A 20,899-nucleotide genomic window follows, 5' to 3' on the forward strand; every position below is an offset into this window, starting at 1 on the left:
GTAATATATTTTAAATGAGAAAACAATGCGCCAAAACAAAAGCTTTATTGAGTAAATATCATCGAGTTAGTGTAAAATGTATAAAAGATACTTGTGCGATTGGATAGTAATAATGAGTGAGTGACATTCATGAGTGGAATAAGCTTGTGCGACTGGATAGTAATAATGAGTGAGTGACATTCATGAGTGGAATAAGCAGGCTGTTTTTGTCTCTCTTAATTAATCCTTTATGCTTCCTCGCTAGGTGAAAATGATACAACATATGCTAAGTAAAACTGGATTTCAATAATGACAATCATCGAGTTTGAGAAGCAGTTTTAAGCAATGTTGCAAAATGTATTGGTCGCAAATAATTTCTTTTTATCAAAAGTTTTCCCTTCCCATTCGGATTTTTTAATCCCAAAATTAATTCCTACTTTCGAATTAACTTTCAGTAGCATTATTGTTTTCCCTCCATACCTGAAAATAAAATTTAGTATGTATTTGAAAGAAATAAGTTGCAGTTTGTATTTTTTGGATGACAATCGTATGTGTGAATATAATACTTTTATTTGGATTACAGTTGAATTTTGAGTTGAAAGTTAAGCATCCTTAAAGAATTTGTGGGAAGGGATATTTATATGGAAATAATTTCTTCAGTATCTGAACCAGTCCATTTTCCCATACTTGTTTGATCAAATTATGACAAAATTTTGAGAAATTGATGAACAGTATACGAAATGAATCATACTTAACTATTTTGAAGTCAAGTTGATATTTGATGTCAATGATAACTTGGCATCGATCAGAAATACATCTTGTCTTGGAAGAAATTTTGAATTCTTTAATTTATATTACTCATCTTTTACTTTATCAATATAGTAAACAATTAATATAATTTTCATTGAAAAAAAAACTCATTGTATTTAAATGTAAAGCTAAGATATCCTGTAGTGATGATAAGAAAAATAAGACCAAATTTCTTTCTTGACAAATACACTCACTCACTCGTCCAATTATTTCATATTGTATTTCTATCAGTTAGAACACTATTTCGTACGTAGAAAACGACGAGAGAAGGAAAAATGAAGTGAACTGAATTCATTTCAAACTTTAGATTCAAGCAACATTTTTGCTCATAATTTGAGTTGCAATTTGATCAAATCATCGAATTCTTTCTGATTTCAAATGAATCATACGACGTCAAAAACAAAAGTTATTGAAGATTCACCAGAACTTCTTGAATAAATTCAACAAGAAATGCGTTATTTTTTCAATTAATTTTTTCAAACAATGAAATGAATGTATGTATGTTCGATCATCCAGTCGTCGACACGCCATATATGCAGCAGAATCTTATTGCGCACTTTCAACGTGAAATCGAGCCAAATCAACTGTTACTGTTTGCTAATTAGTTGTACGACATCTATTTCCCTTCCTCTCATAAAAAATGGGAATATGCCAAAGCCAAGAAGAAAAAACGTTGGTAGCAAAGAGCAAAGCAATTGATCGTGAGATGATTCAAGGTCGTAGTGCTCAGCAGAATATTGTTAAATTACTTCTTCTAGGTTGGTTGTTGTAATTAAAGATCTTTTCTTTTAAATGGTGATTCATTTGTTGGTCGTCTATCACTAACGATCTCATTGATCAGAGACATTTTGTTGAATGTGAAATTTTAAAACAAGCCGTACTATATCACACAAAAGGTCCAATTACAGTCAATTATAATAATACCGAATTTCGTATAAGTCAAGGAATGGGTCATCAAAATATTCATTCAAAATATCCATACATTTTCAAGTTTCACGATTCCTTGCAGTCAATAATTAAAACAGCTTTCAGGACCTGGTGAATGCGGCAAAAGTACAATTCTTAAACAAATGAGGTAATCTGGGTTTTTAATTATAGTTCTAGCAAATAATGAATGGCGAAAATACAAAAAGTACATAATAAAATTTTCATGTAAAGGTATGTTTTCTTGTGCAAGCAATTTAATTGGCCTTAAATTGGAAGAAAAGTTCAAAATTGTTCCCATACTCAAACAGGTATGGCAATTCAAAATTTCCATAAATTGGCATACCCTTTTTAAATGAAATTATATTATTCAGGTTACTACACACTCATGGATTCACTGAGGAGGAAATAAATCAGCAGAAAAAAGTCATTTACAATAATATAGTGCAAGGAATGGCTTCTATTCTAAGAGGCATGAAAAAGCTTAATATTCCATTTGAGAATTCTGAACGAGATGTACGTTTGTAACTAAAAATTTCCTGACAAATTTCATTTCATTAAAACTATTTCTTTTACAAAAGCAAATTCCCAACGACAAAGCCTTCAATAGATTGGATGTTTTTGTGAACTATATTTAAAACTTCCATAAAGCAGTCTTTATCAGCTGAGAAATAAAAAGCGATTGGCATATTTTTTCATTATTCTTGATGCAATTTCTCAAAAGATTTTGTAGGCTGATGCTCGCATTATAATGGATATTGTCAAATCAGGTAACGAATCAGAACCTTTAACACCTGCGTTAACTGCTGCACTGAAAAACTTATGGGCTGATAAAGGAGTTTGTAAGGATGCATACGAACGTGGAAACGAGTTTCAGATGGCTGAATCTACCGCTTAGTAAATATTCTATATCTAATACACACCATAATTTTCTTCAATTGTAATAGACTTTTCTTCAAGTATATTTGAACTAAATAAGCTTTTCTTCAAGTGCATATAAATAAATAGGTTTTTCCTCAGGTCTATTTGGACGAAAATCAAAAATCAATGAACGTTTGAGACAAAATAAATTAATCAAAAGTCGCATTAACGACATTGTCGTACGCTAGAATATTTTCATGGAATCTGAGAACTAAATAACCCTTTTTACCGAATCATTCTGTTGTTTATGACGCGTATATGTTTATCACCAAAGTATTCAGTGATTGCAGTATCAACGGTGATAGAACATATTTAGATAGGCTTGGGATTTCAAGAATCGTGGAAAAATCTAAGCATCATTTGGTATTTTAAAGGCTAATAAAATCTGGTGCTAATAAAATTGAAAATCTGTTTATGGAGTACAATAACAAATTTTTCTATTTTAACGGGAAATGATTCGGTAGAAAACGCTTTCGAAGATGGTGGTTTTGCAGTTTTTTGGATTCCGTGGATCGGGTTTCATTTCCGGGCTATAAGCCTACCGAACAAGATATTTTGCTCAGTCGAATTAAAACAACAGGAATTGTGGAAGTGAAATTCAAAATGAAAAATGTTGATTTCCGGTATTTTTTCAAGATTTTTTTGTTTAGGAATAATTAACTTTCTTTTATGAATTTGATTTTCAAATGTTTTCAAGTCAGTGGTATGCTTCATTTAATTTTCATTCATTTGCATAGTAGCTTTTCTTTTTGGTAGCATATTTGTTACAAAGAGAAATAAAAACAAGTACTATCTTAATGTTGCTATGATTAAAGATATGAAGAGCATATTTGAATTTCTTCTTTTTCATTACTTACTGTTATCAGACCAAAGAAATGTCACATAATCTATGTTACGAAAAGTTCCGAAAACGACAACTGGAATATGTGACGTCTCCTTGATTTGAGATTTGCTTTTTTAACTTTTTTTTGTTGCTTACTGTTGCTAGAAAAACACAGATTTTTAATCATAAATAATACTTGAAATCCAGGAAATTAGATAAACTTGCCTTTGAAATTTGGATCAGAAGAAAAAGTTACTCTGAATCTTCATTTATTTTTATCTCTTCAAAACTTTTTTTCTGATTTGTTGGGGAAACTTTCAGAATTTTTGATGTTGGTGGACAGCGTTCGGAGCGTAAGAAATGGATTCATTGCTTTGAAGATGTCAATGCAATTATATTCATTGCAGCAATTAGTCAATATGATCAAGTGCTTTTTGAGGACGAAACTACGGTAATTCTTTTTTTAATCTCTCTTAAAAGTTCCCATGTTTTTCCCGCTGTGCATTAATTCACTGGACATCCTGTAACAATGCAAATTTCTCCATTCTTGTGATACGTGTAAAATCCGAACTTTTTTTTTGGGCTAATGTTTCAAAGTGTCATTTTTTCGGGCAAATGTATCAAAGCATTTTTTTCTCATCAACAAAAAAAAATACTGGGTAAAACTAAAATTTAATTACAATACAAGCAAAATAATTTAATCAATTACTAACATGCTAATAATTAGATAAAATAGGAGTATATGGGGAAGAATGTATTGCAAAAGTATAGCAAAGCAAATATATCATGAGTTATTATAATTATTCTCTTCTAAACGAATGATATCACACCTTTGTAATGCCAGGACGACCCGCTTGCATCAATCTATTCACTTATTACAATAAATGAAATAATTATAGGTAGAAAGAATATACAGCTTGCTAAAAGCTTCTTCAATGTTTTCCAGTTTGTTTTCTCGAATCTTAAAGTTCAACAAAAAAGATCCAAGTGGTATAAAAAAAGAGACTAGCAAGAATTTTACTCCTAGAATCAACTTATAATCGCCCCAATGAAGCAATATTTTATCTGTAACTTTGAAAGGAATCGAAGTTATAAATCAAATACTACAAGTCAAACTTCTTGCATGAACCACAAAACTAGTGATTTAATTTAATTATTCCCTGGTTATTAAAACTTCGAAACAATTATGTAGTAGAGTGATTGATAACACGATACTCATTGAGATAGAATTTACGAGTGGGCTATGGTCACAAGTGAAAATCGACTCTATTTTCTTTTCTCTTCATATTTTCAGAGAAAAAAAAATGTATCTCAAAATGTTGAGATGGGAGGAAATCAGACATATTTCGCTTGTCTGTCACAAATTGAATCTGAAATTTCATTCCATAATAAAACAATCAAATATATCTAATCCCAAATAGTTTTTGATTTATATTTTGAATGGTTGAACATTTTGGAACAATAAACGCTCCTCAATAACTACATATACGACCATTATCGGAGAACTTTTATTATTAATATTCCTTTGATTAAATATGCATCAAGTTATTCCATCGTACGGCCGAAGAACTTCTCAAGATCATTTCGTATCTAGTCAGAATCCTATCTTGATAATATAGCAGGGATGTATGATATCTTGCTTCTGATACAGATGATAAACTTGAAAACTGTAAAATTTCCTTTCCTATTTTACTGCAATTCTTCAACACGTTTTCCTGCCGAATCCTGTTTAAATTAGTTATCTTTCAATTATTGCTACTTTGTCACTTTGCGCGTATGCTCTCTTCTCAGATATCTTACACTGAACATCATTAAAGCATTAATTTATCACTTTATATCACTTGATGATGAAACAATGCTAGCTTAGGAGTATTTATGGACCATAATATCAGCGATATTCCAGCATAAATGCTCTAAGATAATTATGCTTGGCATGCTTTTCGATGTCTAAATTGTCTATTTGTAATTTAGTCTCTGTTTATATTGTGAAGAAATTTTGTTTTTCTGCAGACATTAATGAATTAAAGTGGTAACAAGAGAAAAATGTGAGCGTTCAAAAAACCAGTTTTTGTTTTCTTTCTTTTTTTTTTTTAAACTAAATTACTGGGATCAATGAGAAGGGCAGAGCACAACAGCATGTGTTGGTAGTTTGATAACTGATCAAAAGTTCTCTCTCTCCAATCTTTTCTGAAATCAACATCATCAACTTTCTTTTTTTTTTCTACACACAGAATCGTATGGTCGAGTGTTTACGATTATTTGAATCGATATGTAACAGTCGGTGGTTTATCAATACATCAATAATTTTATTCCTGAACAAAAAAGATTTATTTGCTGAGAAAATTAAACGGGTTTCGATCAAAGTTGCTTTTCCCGAATATAACGGTTTGTTTAAGTCACTTAATATTCAAGTTAAATTTCAAAAACATAATCGAACTTTTTGTTTTTTTACAGCATTCCAACAGCTTACCAATTTCAAAAACAAGTTAATTGCCAACCCATTTGCAAGCAATTAAGGAAATCTTTTTCAAATGATTTCATTATTCAATCATCGTATGACTACAACTATTAATTTTTGATTTCACTTAATGTGTAATTTGGCTAAGCAAACTTTAACTAAAAGAGAAATGAAATATGGAGAATTCCGAAAGTACCACAAATCGAAAATCATTACAAATCGTGTTGTTTATAGGTCCACAAACCTATGATGACTCGGTACGATTTATTGAAGAAAAATTTGAAGCTCTAAATGCAAATCCAGAAAAAACGATTTACACTCATCAAACATGTGCGACAGATACGAACCAAGTGCAAATAATTCTGGATAGTGTTATCGACATGGTCATTCAGGCCAATTTACGAGGATGTGGACTGTACTAAACCTCCTCCTTTATGTGTTAGCCATCCACAACTATGCTTAAAGTTTGAAGCATGATAAATCTCGCTAATAACCAGTACATTACTAAGTTCACTTACCCGCACCCTTAATAAGCATGCAACATTCACCTGACCCAAACTTCTCCTTCTTTCTCTAGTCGTGTCACTCCTCTCCTTCCTTCCATTATACATTTCATTATTTGCAGATTGTTTCATTCCCTCCTCATCTGGCAACATTATTTTTTCCCTCCATCTCTTTAAATCTTTTTCCAAAAATCATTCTATTTCCCTCCTTATATATTTGCGATGGATGTACCGACCTTACAATTCGGCGCTCTTATGATGAAAGAGTCAGGATATCACTTCTCACCTGCTCATTTCCCATCTGCAAAAGCCCCAATCCTGTGTTTCAAAAATGTTGCCTCGCCACACCTCATGTTAAGGATTGAGCCAGCGACATCCTGAGACTCCTACTTGAACCAATGAGATCACAAATATTAACCCCAGCGGGTTAGCAGAACAAGATTCGTTGAACATTCCCTTTTTACATGATCACATCTGAGTGACGAATAAATTCTGCCTTATTTAAATTTTTGATTAAGAATTCTTCCTGGTTTATTTAAAAAAAATTCTGGTTTATTTAAATTTCTGATTAAGAGTTCTTCCCGAGATTCTCTGCAACAGCAAAAGTTTATAGAAATATTTTACCTTCCCGGGCGATAAAATTAGGATAGCTGTCTAGCGACCATCTACAGATTCCCTGTTATCTTGAAATACTGCAGTCTGCGCTACATTACAGGCATGCTACACTATGAATTTCGCATTTTCTGGATTCTCCATGATGTATCCAGAAGTTCCTGCGGGAATTGTCAAGTTGTCCATCTTGCGTTGTCGCCATCGGCGATACAGTTCAGGAATAACCAATAAACCAGCAAAAACAGCTACTGCAGCAATCAGTTCATAAAAGTCTGGCCCTAGTAGTGGCCATGGATCTCTGTAAATTGTGTGTATTGTTTCATACTACCATATTTCTGCTCAGAACTCAAACTTATGAAGCAGAAACTAAGGAAAGCCCTAAACTTCAAATCAGAAATCCGAAAACGACATTTGAAATATAAAATCCATTCTAATGGTCCAAGTGGCAATTCAGAGTATGATCGTTTTACCGATAGAAACTCTATGTTTCCAAGAACAGAAAGGCATTGTGGAAGATAAGAAACACTTCAAATTCTCGAGTTGTTCCAGATTTCGCATCATTCCACTATGATTGTTTTTCTAGAATTTGCTCGAAACAAAAGGAAAAGCTTATGAGCAAATCTGGGAAATTTACTTGTAGTAATACTGGCAACATTCCGCACCACAGCACCACCCATTTGATGGACATATCCAGGTTATATGATTCACTGGTTCTTCTGAATTTTCGATAAAAGTGTTGCTCAATTCCTGTAAAACGATTTATTCATCAAAATATTCTAAGAATTACACATACTACTCATTTCGTTACTTAATTCGAGTGCTCTCTAACTTTTAGTTGCCGGTTAGTATCATCTCAGGAACGTCGACCTCTGATTATTTATGATTAACATTGGTTAGAATTGATTCATCGGACCTAAAGATGAATTTGCTTAATATTATATAATAATAGCAACAACAATCTCATATTTTCGTGACTTGCTTTTCTAAATAGACGACAATTCCTGTCAATTTCTTCATGTGGAATATCGTTTTTGGGAGAAACTATGATGTTTGGGTAGTTTTTTGAAAAATTAACTTTTTTTGATTGCTACAAGCAACCATTTATCTTAAGTTATTGCCAAAAATCAATACCAATTAAGAGACTTGAAAAAACTTGAGCCTTGAATATATCGCTTATTTGCTAATTTATGAAAATTTTCATTACTTTTCCAAGGCATTCTAGTTTGTTTTCTTCTCAAGCTTGCCTAGATTTTAGACTGACACTGATCATTTATCCATAATTATCATGTCTAGAGAAATAACTAATAAGCTTTCACATCATTTCGTTCACGTTTACGACAACGCTAACAGTATCTTCTTCAGTAATTATCTTTAACGCCAACTACTGTAATATCATTAGCATGAATATTGGTTCATAATGCTTCTCCTTTTATTCCATTTCACTTGCATTCTTAATTTTTTATACTTTCTTTTCTCAGCACATGTATTTTACTATGTGTAAAATATTAAGCGTAAGATGCATGAAAATAAGTTCAACTTTAAGCATAACATAACGAGAACAAAAACGTTTTCACCTCAATTTCGAAGACTTTTAAATGGCATAACTTTCCCGTTTTGGGTGACTCAGTGACGTCTTTATAAGTATGTAATTGATACTTAAGATCATAATGACCAACAGGAATATTGCCAGGATTTAAGATAATCCTCAATGAATCATTCCGTAAAACGCCGGTTGATTGTAGATAATCGCGTAGTTTTCTATAACAGAACCAATGCTCCTACAGCATATGATAAATGAAATATAAAATGCTAGTTTCATCCTAGAGTGAAACCACCTTAAAATTTTCGGTATTGATTAAGAATGAGAGATTAAGGAAGTCATAGATAACCGTTCTTTCTAATTCCGATTTTAAGGTGTATGTCTCCGAAGTTTCAGGAAAACCAATAATGTACTATGCTTTTAACTTCGGATTAAAGAAGCAACCATAAAATTGTTGAGCTAATAATGGTTTTGAAATGTTTATAGTCACGAAGAATTCAGAATCACCGCTAATTATGTTTACTGCAAAACTTACAAAAAACTGCTATGCTTAGAAAAATCACTTTGATGATAATATACGCCATTCCCAAACGTAGAATAAAATTTGCTCGGATTTGTTTCTCCTTTAACGAATCCAATTACATGGAGGAACATTGTGAAAAGTGTGTGATCTGAATTCATTACCTGGAAGATGATAATTTTTTGATAAACGAATCATTCAAAACGTCACCAAATGCATCGTTATCAGTTCGCTCTTGTTTTTAAAACAAACATTTAACACAAACATTTGTCTATAGGAAAGAATCGATTTATCTAAAGAAGTTGAGGAATATTTGAATAAAATCACTGATTAGCAAAGATGGCGACTTGACGACACATCCTTGGCTGAGGATAACTTCGTATATTTAATTATTAGCTTCGAAAATGAGCAGTATAACAGTTGTGTTTGAAATACCTATGTATTAGAGTGATGTATATATACAAGCTCAGTTTATGAGATTGAATAATGATGAAAAAGGGATAGGGTAAGATTTTAAAAATGGGAAGGTAACATTTTCTTTTTCTTAGATCATATAACCAACCTTTAATGGAATCAGCTCCTTTGCAAACAAAAAAAATTTCTTTAAAAAATTAGCAGTTTTTTAATTTTATTTAGCACGCGACTTTTTTATTCAAATGAATCAATAATTAAAGAGTTGAGATTGTGCAGTTTAAATGATTGTTGGAGAGAGTAAATCACATTATTCATGAATATACTGTAGAAGATATCAATAAATAGCGTGCAAAATGGTAAATCATAAAATTGAATTACAAATTTTTAATTTCGCCAAGATGCAATAATTTGTGACTGTTCCAACTGAAAATCAAAGAGATCATTTGTTGCTGAGCAATTTTGCTACTACTCTCACACTGATATGATCATTTCTCTTGTCCAAAAATATTTAACCGAAGTTAGTACTAGATTCTTTTCGTGAATTTTATAAGCATTGTGCATCAATTTGTATATGAAAACCATTTAATTTTTTTTTGGATTTAAGAATCCTAAATTTGGATAAGATTAGATTTTACGCATTCCAAGAAAGAAAAACCCCGAAATAAGTAAGCATTGCATCTTCAAAGCGCTTATTTCATATATTCGTTTTATGGCTTCAATTAATTTCAAAAACAAAACATATTTTGGCCAATCTGCTTTTCCAGTCTTAAAATGCAAGTGGGCTAAAATTTTTCTGAAAAATTGTTATTTTCTTTTGTCAAGACTAATAAACATTTGCAGAATGCTTTTTCAGGATCAGGTATCTTAATTTCACCGATATTTCCTAACCTTTCTAACCTAAATTTAGAATTAGAAAATTGCACATATTGGATGGTATTTTTTTAAATAATTATAAATAAATTGTAAATAATATCAATAGATAATATTAATGAAATAATGAATTATCTCTGCGACAACGTAACTCTTTCCAGTAGTGACAGATTGCTGAAAGCAGAAAATAAACTCGAGAAGTAAGGTGCGGAATTTGATACGCAATAAATTCTATTGTTATGATACTTGTCATGCATTTTAAAGTAATAATTAGTGCTAAAGATAGAAAAAGGAAAAAAAATTAAACTGCCTATCAATGTTTTTCCATTGGACTTTTTTTTTCTTAAATTTTTTATATTTCCTTGAATTGGTTCCTGCATAGCATAAGACGGAAAGATCAAAAATGTTTGCCAATTAGACTCAAAGTATCAAAGTTGAAATATAATTGATCATTTCCTAATCAATTCATTTTTATCTTCATCTTCTCATGGGGAAGAAGAAAACATCCCTTTGAGAGGAATGGTCTTACAGATTTGTTCTCTTTTTCACTCTTCCGATCAAAAATGGTGCAGCAGTTAACATATTAGATTATACCTCATTTCATTAAAACTATTTTAATTTAGTTTTACTGCTGGAAAAAGTTAGTTAAACTTTTGGAATTGCTTCCAGTAACAAATTAAATTAAATCAATGAAGCAGTAAGTTAGTGTTTAATTGCATAAATTTAATTTCGTACAAATAAAAAAAAACATATGCGATTTATATTGAAAACTTTGAATTACCGCAAGAAATGTTGAAAACTTTTAATTCAAAGAAATAGCCATGTATTTAATGTGGTAAGAGATGGTGGGAGAATCAAGCAATACTAATAATTGGTGAGAAATTGAGATTCCCACAGAGCAAACATCATCAAAGTAGCTATCCAGGTAGAACAATTCGATAAAATACTTTGTGTTTCAAAATGTGAAGAAAAAGGGGAACAATATACTAGTGTACCAGTGGAAATTATGTTAAATCAGTTGAAAGAGAAGATAAATGAATGGCAATTATTCTGATGACCACGACAACAGCATATCCATCATTTATCGCTTTGTTAATGCTAACAACTATTTAAAGTACCACCTCGTTATTAAGTGTCCTTCTTGAATTTTTGCAAATTTTAGAACAAGAAATTGTATATTTTCATTCATGAACCTACAGACTTTCATTCAAGAAAGATATTTGAAAAGAGAAATAGAATTGGAGTAATTGTGAAAGGATAAATAGCTGGAGAGAAAAGAGCAAATCAATGAGAGTTTAAAATAGTTTGGTTAATTCCATCAATTTTAATACAGTATTATCCAGTATTGCAAGAAATTCAAGGCATAAAAAATTAATTTGCAGGGAAATAGGAAAACATTCCATTTAGCAGCCTTCCAACTCTCTGAATATTGTTAGCGTAATGATTACTTGAAGATATGCATCAGTGAATGAAATTGAAGAAGTTGGCCTGGAATACTGAAATACTTTTGCTTCATTGATCAAATAGATATGAAACAGTTCTTTTTTATCAATCACAGATTTACAATAACCTCTCTTTTCGTCATTGTTCTTGCAAATAAAAGTTTGCGTGATATAATAATCTTTTTTGAAACAATCTATACTTATTTTATTCAATAAATGGAAGACATTACTAAAATTTTGGTTTTAAACTTTTGGTAGAATGAAAATAGTAGGATTCTTAAATGAAATTTCACTGGAATTTCAAAGTGCTTTAAATGATTCACTCACTAAATACACTCACTAAATACATCGAATGTTACAAATCTTATAAGAAAAGAATAGAAATCAACGTCACAGGAGTACCAGTTCTGCGAACGAATTGTTATATTGATCATTATTGAATGATCTGAGATTTTATCACTCATTTTCAGTGAAAAACAAATTTAGCCTAAAAACTTTCAAAACTAATCGACAGAAAACGTGACGTTTTGATTTATCGGTATTTGCGATCAGGATGGATGACGAAAAGAGGCAGAAGGGATGGATTGCGGAGAATAAAATTGAAGCGAAAGGAGGTAATAGATGACGAAAGCGACAAAACAAGTTTGTGTATGTGAGAGCGGATAAACTGATTGATCCCTAAAGAAGAAATATTTCCTACCGATAAGGTTTAGAAATGAGGGCGATTTGAACTTCTCCTTTTTAGATCATTATATATCTTATCCTAATGACACCACTTCTCTCACTCATTTAATTAACCTTTTTCATAAATAATTCTGTGCAAGCCACATTGTAATCACTGTTATATTTATCATCACTAAACATCGATAACAATGAAGCATTGCCAGATACTAGAAACGAAGTAAAGTTCAGTTATGACACATTTTAATCCACCCTTTGCATCAGTAATTCTGCGTAAGCCACACGTTGCGAAGTGAATAATATGATTCGAAATCACTTTCATTTACTGCTAAAATTTATTATCAGTCTTAGTTGAAATAATACAACAATGCTAAGTGACAATATGTTATATATAAAAATCCAGAACAATTCACTTAGTAGGGAACTTTTTACAAGCAGATTTTACCAGAAATGAACTGAAATAAACAACTGCATCTTTTGAGAACGAGCCAAGTACAGATTGTTAAGCAGTAAAATAAATTAAATTAACGATAAAACATTCATTTTCTAGCTTAAAATTTGTATCCCGAAGTTTATAGAATGGTAATGAAATAAGCTACAAATATACAAATGTATAAGAATGAAACACAGCAACCATAATATCTAGGCCTTGGAATGGACATTCTTTCTTGCTCTTGCTTTCATTTGCGTTACTTTATTACTATCGCTATTTGATAAAAACCTCATAAGCTAGTAAAGTAAACATTTTTTTTAAATGTAATGCAATGACAACAGCGCTACCACTGCTTCAAATGAAGAAAATATAGGTTTATCCATTATTTAGACCTTGTAAATTAAGTAGAAGAATAGAATACTCAAATAAATTCAGTGATTGTGATTGCGAATACAATTTATGTGTATCTGTTAGCAGCCTCGCGTAACAATCGCCAAAGTATTTTACCACCTGGTGATCGAGGTAGTGTCATCGCTATCACGACAACATCCACCTGTTTATAACGCATAACACGTTCTGAAAATGAAACTGATAACTCCTATGAGAATGTGACAGTGGAATATGATGTTAGTTTTTAAAAGGATCGTTACCTGCGAAGCATTCGAAACATAATTAGATTCAAAATTTATAATGGTTGTCAAGAATTAATCTGCTCTCTCCTCATATTTATGGCACTTTTCATTCAATTAATGATACAATTTACTTGCAGATCGGTTTATTCTCATCACCTTAACAAGAAAGTTTGAGTTCACACAATTGACCATTAGGTCTTCTTTCAATGCTGAATCACCAACTGGTATCGGTTGGTGATGAAAATAAACCGATCTATAAGTAAAAAACCAAAGCAGATCAATTCGAATTAGATAGATTTCTTCAATTGAAAAAAAAATTGTATATGCATTCCAAGTAGAAGTTCAAATATACCATTAACAAACTCCTTAATCTGTTCAGCAGTAGCGGGCATACGGGGTTTCAGCACCACGAAAGCTACCGGTATTTCTTGTTGATTTACTTTTGTCGCTGGTACAATGGCTGCTTCAGCAATGGACGGATGAGTCAACAGGATAGATTCCAGCTCTTGTGGTGTCACCTAAACGTGAAATTCATTTGGTGTACGTAATATTTTTGAGAATTCCATTAATTTCGTAGTTCGTAAGAACGCAAAAGTCAGCTCCTCTAGTAAAAGTTAATTAACAGTAATTAGCAGTAAAAGTAATTAAGTCCAACTCCAAGCCTTATTTCCATTCTTCACCTTAGAAGGAAAGGGGCTATTAGAAGCTTGGATGCAACTATTACTCTTTGATTTGTTAACTTAAAAGAGTGGTTGGGATAAGTCGATCCTAAAAAATGATAACCGAATTGTATTTAAAAAGTATTCTTTTCAAACTTTTTTCCAAATTTGGTACGAAAATTTTAAAAACTATACCTGAAAACCATCAACCTTAATCATTTGCTTCTCTCGATCAACGAGAAAGACATTACCGTGTTTATCATAAAACCCAATATCACCTACAAAATTCATTGAATTACGTCTCATACTCTTATACTTGTTTTCGATAGCCAATTCTTTTTTTTAATATTCAATTCTGCATGTTGAAACATTTTCGAGAGTTTGCATGAAAATTTATCACCTTATTTTACAAATATTCTGTTACAATCATAGGTTTTTGTAAGATTTTCGATACAAAAACACTGCTCTTATGATACATTGATTTATAAGCAATCTATAAATACGTTACTTTTGTTTATAGTAATTTTTTTAACTTCCGTTAAATTTAATTATTTCTGATTGGAAGGTATTAAATGTATACCAGTATTTCTCCAACCATTTCGTTCAAAATCTTCAAACGTAGCTTTGTCATTCTTCCAGTAAGGTGATACCACAGTTTGTCCTCGGAGCAGAATGAGGCCTTGTTCATTCATGCCAACTTCAGCTCCACTTACCATATCTATCACCTTAACAAGTTTTCTTGTTACTATTGTTTGATAAGACAGACGTTTTTCTCTTTTATCCTTTAAAAGAGTAGAAAGTGAAATTTTCCTATTTTAGGAAGTTTACTCTTTGACGATTATAATACTTCATTTCAAAAACTTCATATTAAACGCAAAGCCCTCAAAAAAGAAAAAAATATAATTTTGAAGAAAAGCAAAGCAAGTGAGAAAGAAAAGACCATCATGCTTAAGCCAGCACAGAGTGTTCCACATGAGCGAGATATGAAAGGAGAAAGTTTGGTTGTCCTGCAGATTACTCCTGCTTCAGTCATTTCGTAAACTGAAATGACTGAAGAACTAAAAAACTTGAATTGAATTAACTGGAAACTGATATCTAATGGTCAGAGAATATTGTGTCACATGTTTTAAAACCAAGCAAATTATGGAAATAGAAATCGAAATTTGATTAGGCATGAAATAATACCTTACCTGCACTGAAATGCTTAACAGATGGTAAGCAACGGTAGGCACGCTTTATCGTATCTTCGCCAATCGCTTCCGTTCCGATTACAACAGTTTTCAGGTGATAATATGGATAACGATTAATTATATCTGTATCGCAAAGATGCCTGAGTGTAGTGGGACTGACAAATAATATTTTGACCTGTAAAATAGTGCTAGCTTAAGCAAAAAAGCAAGACTGAGAATTTAGGCCAAAAAATCAATTTTGGATATAATCTAGGAATTACGTTGCTTGAAGGTAGACGCTAGATTACGATATATTTAGTAATGAAGCTTTAGCTTCCCTCGGTTACGACATACAGTCAGTGCCATTGAAGTGATTAAGGTAGTTAAAATGTAGTTTTGAAAGCAGAAAAGTAAGCAGGCATAAACTGATATCAAACCTTGTATACATGAATGCATTTTGCTAATGTTTCCACTTCATCTTTCAATGTAACCACTGTTGCACCGTTTGATAACGACGAAAAGAGCACATCACGTCCGAAAGTATCATGAAATAGAGCACTGGAAAGAATAAACTCACCACGACTTGGTAAATCGTAAGCCTCCTTACTGAAATGCAAACAAAATGATTATCAACTGTAGATTATCTTCCCAATAATAAAATATGTTTTAACTCTCAGAAGCAGTGAAATATGACATTTTCTTGGGAAAATATTAAGGAGATGAAGAAATATATGAGAAATTAATAAAATCATGACAAATGTGCGCATGAAATACTGATCGATTGTTCCGATGAATTGGTAACGAAATCTGTTAGTTGCTATCAGACGTTGAATCATCACATTACTACTCGATCAGTTCTTAGCAGTGCAACAGTATTTGAAATTTTATGGATATATCTCTGTTACAAAGAAATGAACCTTTGAAGTTGGAATGATGTGCGAGATTTGAAATGATATTATAGTTCAGGAACTTCACTAACTCTTTCTAGAACAGACACCTGCTATTTACCAATTTCTCTTCTAATTCTATTTTCTCTTCAGGAATTAAATAAAGATTTCTTAGCTTGTTAAAATATTACTATTAACTTCTAATTTAAGCAAATATCAACCTATTAATTTGTTAAATATTGGCATTTTTGAGTAGGTAACAATTCTTTTTTTGCATGGCAAATAGTGAAAAATATCGCACTTGTTGAACGTTTTCAGCATACCATTGAGGACAAAATGCGTTATGGCGACTCCCTTTCGTGGTCCACTTGTTCCTGTTGAATAGGGTAAGAAGACAATGTCCTCTTCAGGCGTCATTTCTGGATATGTCGAAGAACAACGAGCTGCTGTCAAGGCTAAATCATTCAGGATTGGGAATCCCTTAGATACCTGGCGATTACCAATGCAAATTACCTGAAGTCATATTTTATCACTTTGCATTCACTGTAAAGGATGCATGTATTCAAGGAGTGCTAAAATTTCTGGAAATATTCAATAAAAAACCTACCAAATTTATCATAAATTTTTTTGGAACAGTTTTTTACGTACCCTATGATCGATGCTCAACTCGTTGAATACCGCCGATACGTTATCTAATGCATCCGGTACGACGAAAGCGAACCTCGACGTCGAATCCATTATTTGCCAACGCATTTCGTCTGCAATATAATCATTGCAAAGAAGATTAAGAATATTTTTGCTAATCAAATGGGAAATAACAAACAAAATATTTTCACAAACAATAAATAGGTTTATTTTATCCTGTAGCCTAGAAACCTGCGCTTCTGCACTCAATGAACTCTCTGAAAGCATTTTTTGCATGCTGTAGATTACAGAAGCGTCTTTCAGGCAAAAATTTGTAGGGACGATTGAAGAAGTAAGAATTAATTGGTGAAAGGTCAGATAGGCTATCACTGATGCAGCAAAATTTCATGATTCATTCGTCCAAAATTTGAAGCATCGGTTTTCCGACATACTTTTAGACGTTGTCGCAGAGAAGAATTAGGTTCTTTTTGTCACAGGCTGCAGGAGCTGCATTATCAGTACATTGCATTATTTATTTCCTAAGATATTATGGGTCTCAAATGTTATGGCTTCGCAGGAAATCCAAAAGCTAAAGTGAACAGTCTATCAAATTTCCTCCCGAACAACAACGTCGATCAGTTCTCGAGGAATCTATCATTGATCTTGTTAATTTTCAATTTGCTCCAAATATCGGATGATCATACTATGACTTCAAGTTCTTCGGGAACTTTTTTTGCTGTTGTGAGAGGACCAACTTTGCTCGTTACTTTCAGTTGACCATTGTCAAATTCTGGTGTCTTCTTTAATCTTTAAGGCTCTTCTCTCCTTCCTGACGAAATGCATTGTCGACTTTATAAGTTATCTTCGTTGCTATATGACCCATTTTGATTTATTTGGACAACTTTGTCATCTGTTTATTATCTATTCTTGGCAGTTAATACGTTATTAGCAAAAAACATAAAGGAAGAAATGAGCAATAAAATGGTATACAACGACATTTATTTAAGAATTTATTGCAATACCAAACGGAAAATTCAAAGCTATAATTATTTCTACGCCATTCCTTTATTGATTGTTTATTTTTGATGATAAATCAGCAACTGTTTAACTATTTTTGGAGAAATGAAATGAAATTTAAAAAAAAAGATGCGAACTATCAAATGGACCTTTTGAGAAGCTCGGATGTAATGGACATACAATGCCACCAGCAAGCGATATTCCCAAAAATAGCCATACAAACTCTGGACAATTTGGCACGCATAGAATTATCGGCTAGAATATTGAAGGAAAATAAATTTCCCGACGATTTATTTTACTTCAAAGAAAAGGAGAAATTCATTCTGTATGAAAATGAAAAGGAATGAACTGCATGGAAGAGAACGAATATTTCACCAATGTTATGTTTCACCTAGTATCAGATATTTATAATTTTGTTTTAAAAGCTCAGAGAAAGGCACTCGTCTCAGCAAAATAAATAAACAAAAGAGTAATAGACTGATTAGATAAGCTTCTCTCGGGAGCAAAGAAAAAAATTGGTTCAGATATCACTTCAACAGATAAAGTAAAAGCAGTTTATGCTTTCTTATACTTTTCTGTGATTTTTTAAGTTTTGAGTTCAAAAAAGATAGATTTTCATGCATTAACAAACGCATAAAACAGACAAAATGTTTTACCTCGCCTTTTTCTATTCCCATTGCAAGTAATGAATTTGCTATATATTTTGTTTTGAGTAGAATATCCTCAAACGTAAACATTTCATCCGTACTGTTGTTTATCTAGAAAATATAAATATTAAACTGTTTTTTAAATAATACCAAAAATTATGGTAGTAAAAAGTTTGGTTTACCAATGCTACTTCATTGCTATATCGCCGTATTTCGGAAAAAATCATTTCATGGAAAGATACGCAAGGAACATCAACATCTGTAAGTTCGGATTTTATCGGCATTTTTGACTGCTAAACAGAAGATTCGTTTTCAAGGAATAACAACTGTTGACAAACAAGCACTGCTGCTCTGAAAGTCGATAATTTACCTGAAATTTGATAACTTCCACAAATAGCAATGATAAGGATGTTAACATCCTTGCCGTGGTTATGACTACATAAATAATAGATAATAAATTATTAATTTATTTGAAATAATCAATTGAAATTTTTTGTTGAATTTGGTGTAGCTTATGAAACATGCAGATAATTTAAAATTACCAGCATCAATTAATGACATCATGACAATTTTCTAAAAAGCCTCTCAAACAATCGAACCTAAAGTTCAATCGATCTCTATGTTATTGCTCTTAAATTATGCATAAATTTAAGGCTCACTACATAACACCTCTAATTAGACAGCTGCCTAAATGAATTGCTTTCCTATTTCAAAAAATACAAACTGAATTTCGGAACTTTTCAATTTTTTTTACTAGAGAGAAAGCAGCAAGTGAAATGAAACAAATGATGACAGAAGAAGTGCTTTAAAAAGTTGTCTGATAAATATATATGCTTGTGGAACCCATTGTATCACAATGTTTCATCTAAATCTTGCTAATCTCACTTCTACATCCTATCATATTCCCATCAATTCGTTTCACTTTCTCCCCACTACATCACTGAGATACACAATGTGAATTTTGAAAACTTTATTGATTGCTTGAAAGTGAAAATCACCACACTTGTTAATTAGGTTAAATATGAAAAAATATAGAATATAGAATGTAAAATACCTTATTGATTCCTACAATAACCTTTTTTGTTTTTGAAATGTATCTAGCAAACAAGATAGCAAGGTAATCCTGCGTGACCCATTTAGGTTATCTCCAGAATTCTTGAAAGTTCTGGGAAGGAGGGACTTTTTGGTTAAACCAATGCATCAGCACCTGAGAAAATTATTAGAACAAATTGTTACTGATTCGGTAGTCATCATGAATTTCATTTTGGACTTCTTATTAAATGTTCTGAAACAAAAGTTCACCACGAAGATTTCAAGTCCATCATAGTCCGAGGACTCTGTACAAAAAATAACTTATACCATTGGCTAATGATTGCAAAGATAGCTTGGGTAATTTCGAATAATTTGGAATTTTTTAATTTGTTAAAGGTATTAGCAATAATAATTAAGAAACTGAAGACAGCAACAGATCATCCCGCCCAGAAAACTTTTTTTCGCTTGCTAATCTTTAGAAGTATATAAGAAATAATGTAATATATTTGATCGCCGAATAAGACTGAAATTTTGCATACCAAAAGGAATAGAAATGATGCAGTTTTGCATAACAAATAAAATCGGTATAGAGCAGTAATTCGTATAAATATGAACGATACTTTCTCATTGACTCATTTAATTGCCATTTAAAGTCAACAACGAGTAATATCATTGGACTTTGGCCAAGTCAACGACTAATAATCATTGGGACTCTTCTAATCGAAGAGGAACACCTGGCTAACAAGCACACAAAAATCATATCGAGAGAGTAAAAAGGGTTACTTGCAGCCTCCTCGAAGTGATAAAAGCATAAGCAAATTAACAAAAAGCTAGTTTCTAGGCTCAATACAACAAATATTTTTGCACTCTCTGAAATGTTTTGTCTTTTTTTTTTTGTAGCAAAAAAAATGTTAAGCAATCAATATACTCTCAAAAAAATGTTAAGCAATCAATATACTCTCAAAAAAATGTTAAGCAATCAATATACTCTCAAAAAATGTTAAGCAATCAATATACTCTCAAAAAATGTTAAGCAATCAATATACTCTCAAAAAATGTTAAGCAATCAATATACTCTCAAAAAATGTTAAGCAATCAATACTCAGAACAAAATATTGACCGGTTTCATATTTTTGACTCATTCTTCTGTTATATACAATGCACGATTATTTGTTTGTTAGGATTTCAAGATAAGATATTGCAATGATTTAGTGAAAGAAATAACAGGATCCGGTCAGGCTAATGATCACATTGAACATCTACACTCACTCTATACGATCGATATTATTAGTAGTAAATGTG

General features: G+C 31.8%; 3 protein-coding genes across 3 annotated transcripts; 1 reads left to right on the forward strand and 2 right to left on the reverse strand.

Moving 5' to 3' along the window:
* Positions 1-1,429: 1,429 nt before the first annotated feature.
* LOAG_00182 (guanine nucleotide-binding protein alpha-3 subunit) lies at positions 1,430-6,420 on the forward strand (the record flags this gene model as incomplete). The annotated part of the gene is made up of 8 exons (XM_003135722.2): positions 1,430-1,547; positions 1,822-1,864; positions 2,088-2,229; positions 2,447-2,610; positions 3,129-3,257; positions 3,779-3,908; positions 5,689-5,842; positions 6,150-6,420. 8 exons carry the CDS (start codon positions 1,430-1,432, stop codon positions 6,335-6,337), a joined length of 1,068 nt encoding a protein of 355 aa, XP_003135770.1. The 3' UTR covers positions 6,338-6,420.
* A 709-nt stretch (positions 6,421-7,129) lies between these two features.
* On the reverse strand, positions 7,130-9,224 carry LOAG_00183 (hypothetical protein; the record flags this gene model as incomplete). The annotated part of the gene is made up of 4 exons (XM_003135723.2): positions 7,130-7,328; positions 7,665-7,777; positions 8,605-8,788; positions 9,106-9,224. 4 exons carry the CDS (start codon positions 9,222-9,224, stop codon positions 7,139-7,141), a joined length of 606 nt encoding a protein of 201 aa, XP_003135771.1. The 3' UTR covers positions 7,130-7,138.
* A 4,163-nt stretch (positions 9,225-13,387) lies between these two features.
* LOAG_00184 (hypothetical protein) lies at positions 13,388-18,849 on the reverse strand (the record flags this gene model as incomplete). Its single annotated transcript, XM_003135724.1, has 12 exons — positions 13,388-13,506; positions 13,915-14,080; positions 14,417-14,499; positions 14,802-14,946; positions 15,162-15,262; positions 15,412-15,586; positions 15,828-15,996; positions 16,579-16,790; positions 16,926-17,035; positions 18,068-18,173; positions 18,575-18,676; positions 18,748-18,849. The coding sequence occupies 12 exons, from the start codon at positions 18,847-18,849 to the stop codon at positions 13,388-13,390; spliced, it is 1,590 nt and encodes a 529-aa protein (XP_003135772.1).
* Between the last annotated feature and the right edge of the window lie 2,050 nt (positions 18,850-20,899).

Source organism: Loa loa (genome assembly GCF_000183805.2).
Source record: "Loa loa unplaced genomic scaffold supercont3.17, whole genome shotgun sequence".
NCBI lineage: Eukaryota > Metazoa > Nematoda > Chromadorea > Rhabditida > Onchocercidae > Loa > Loa loa.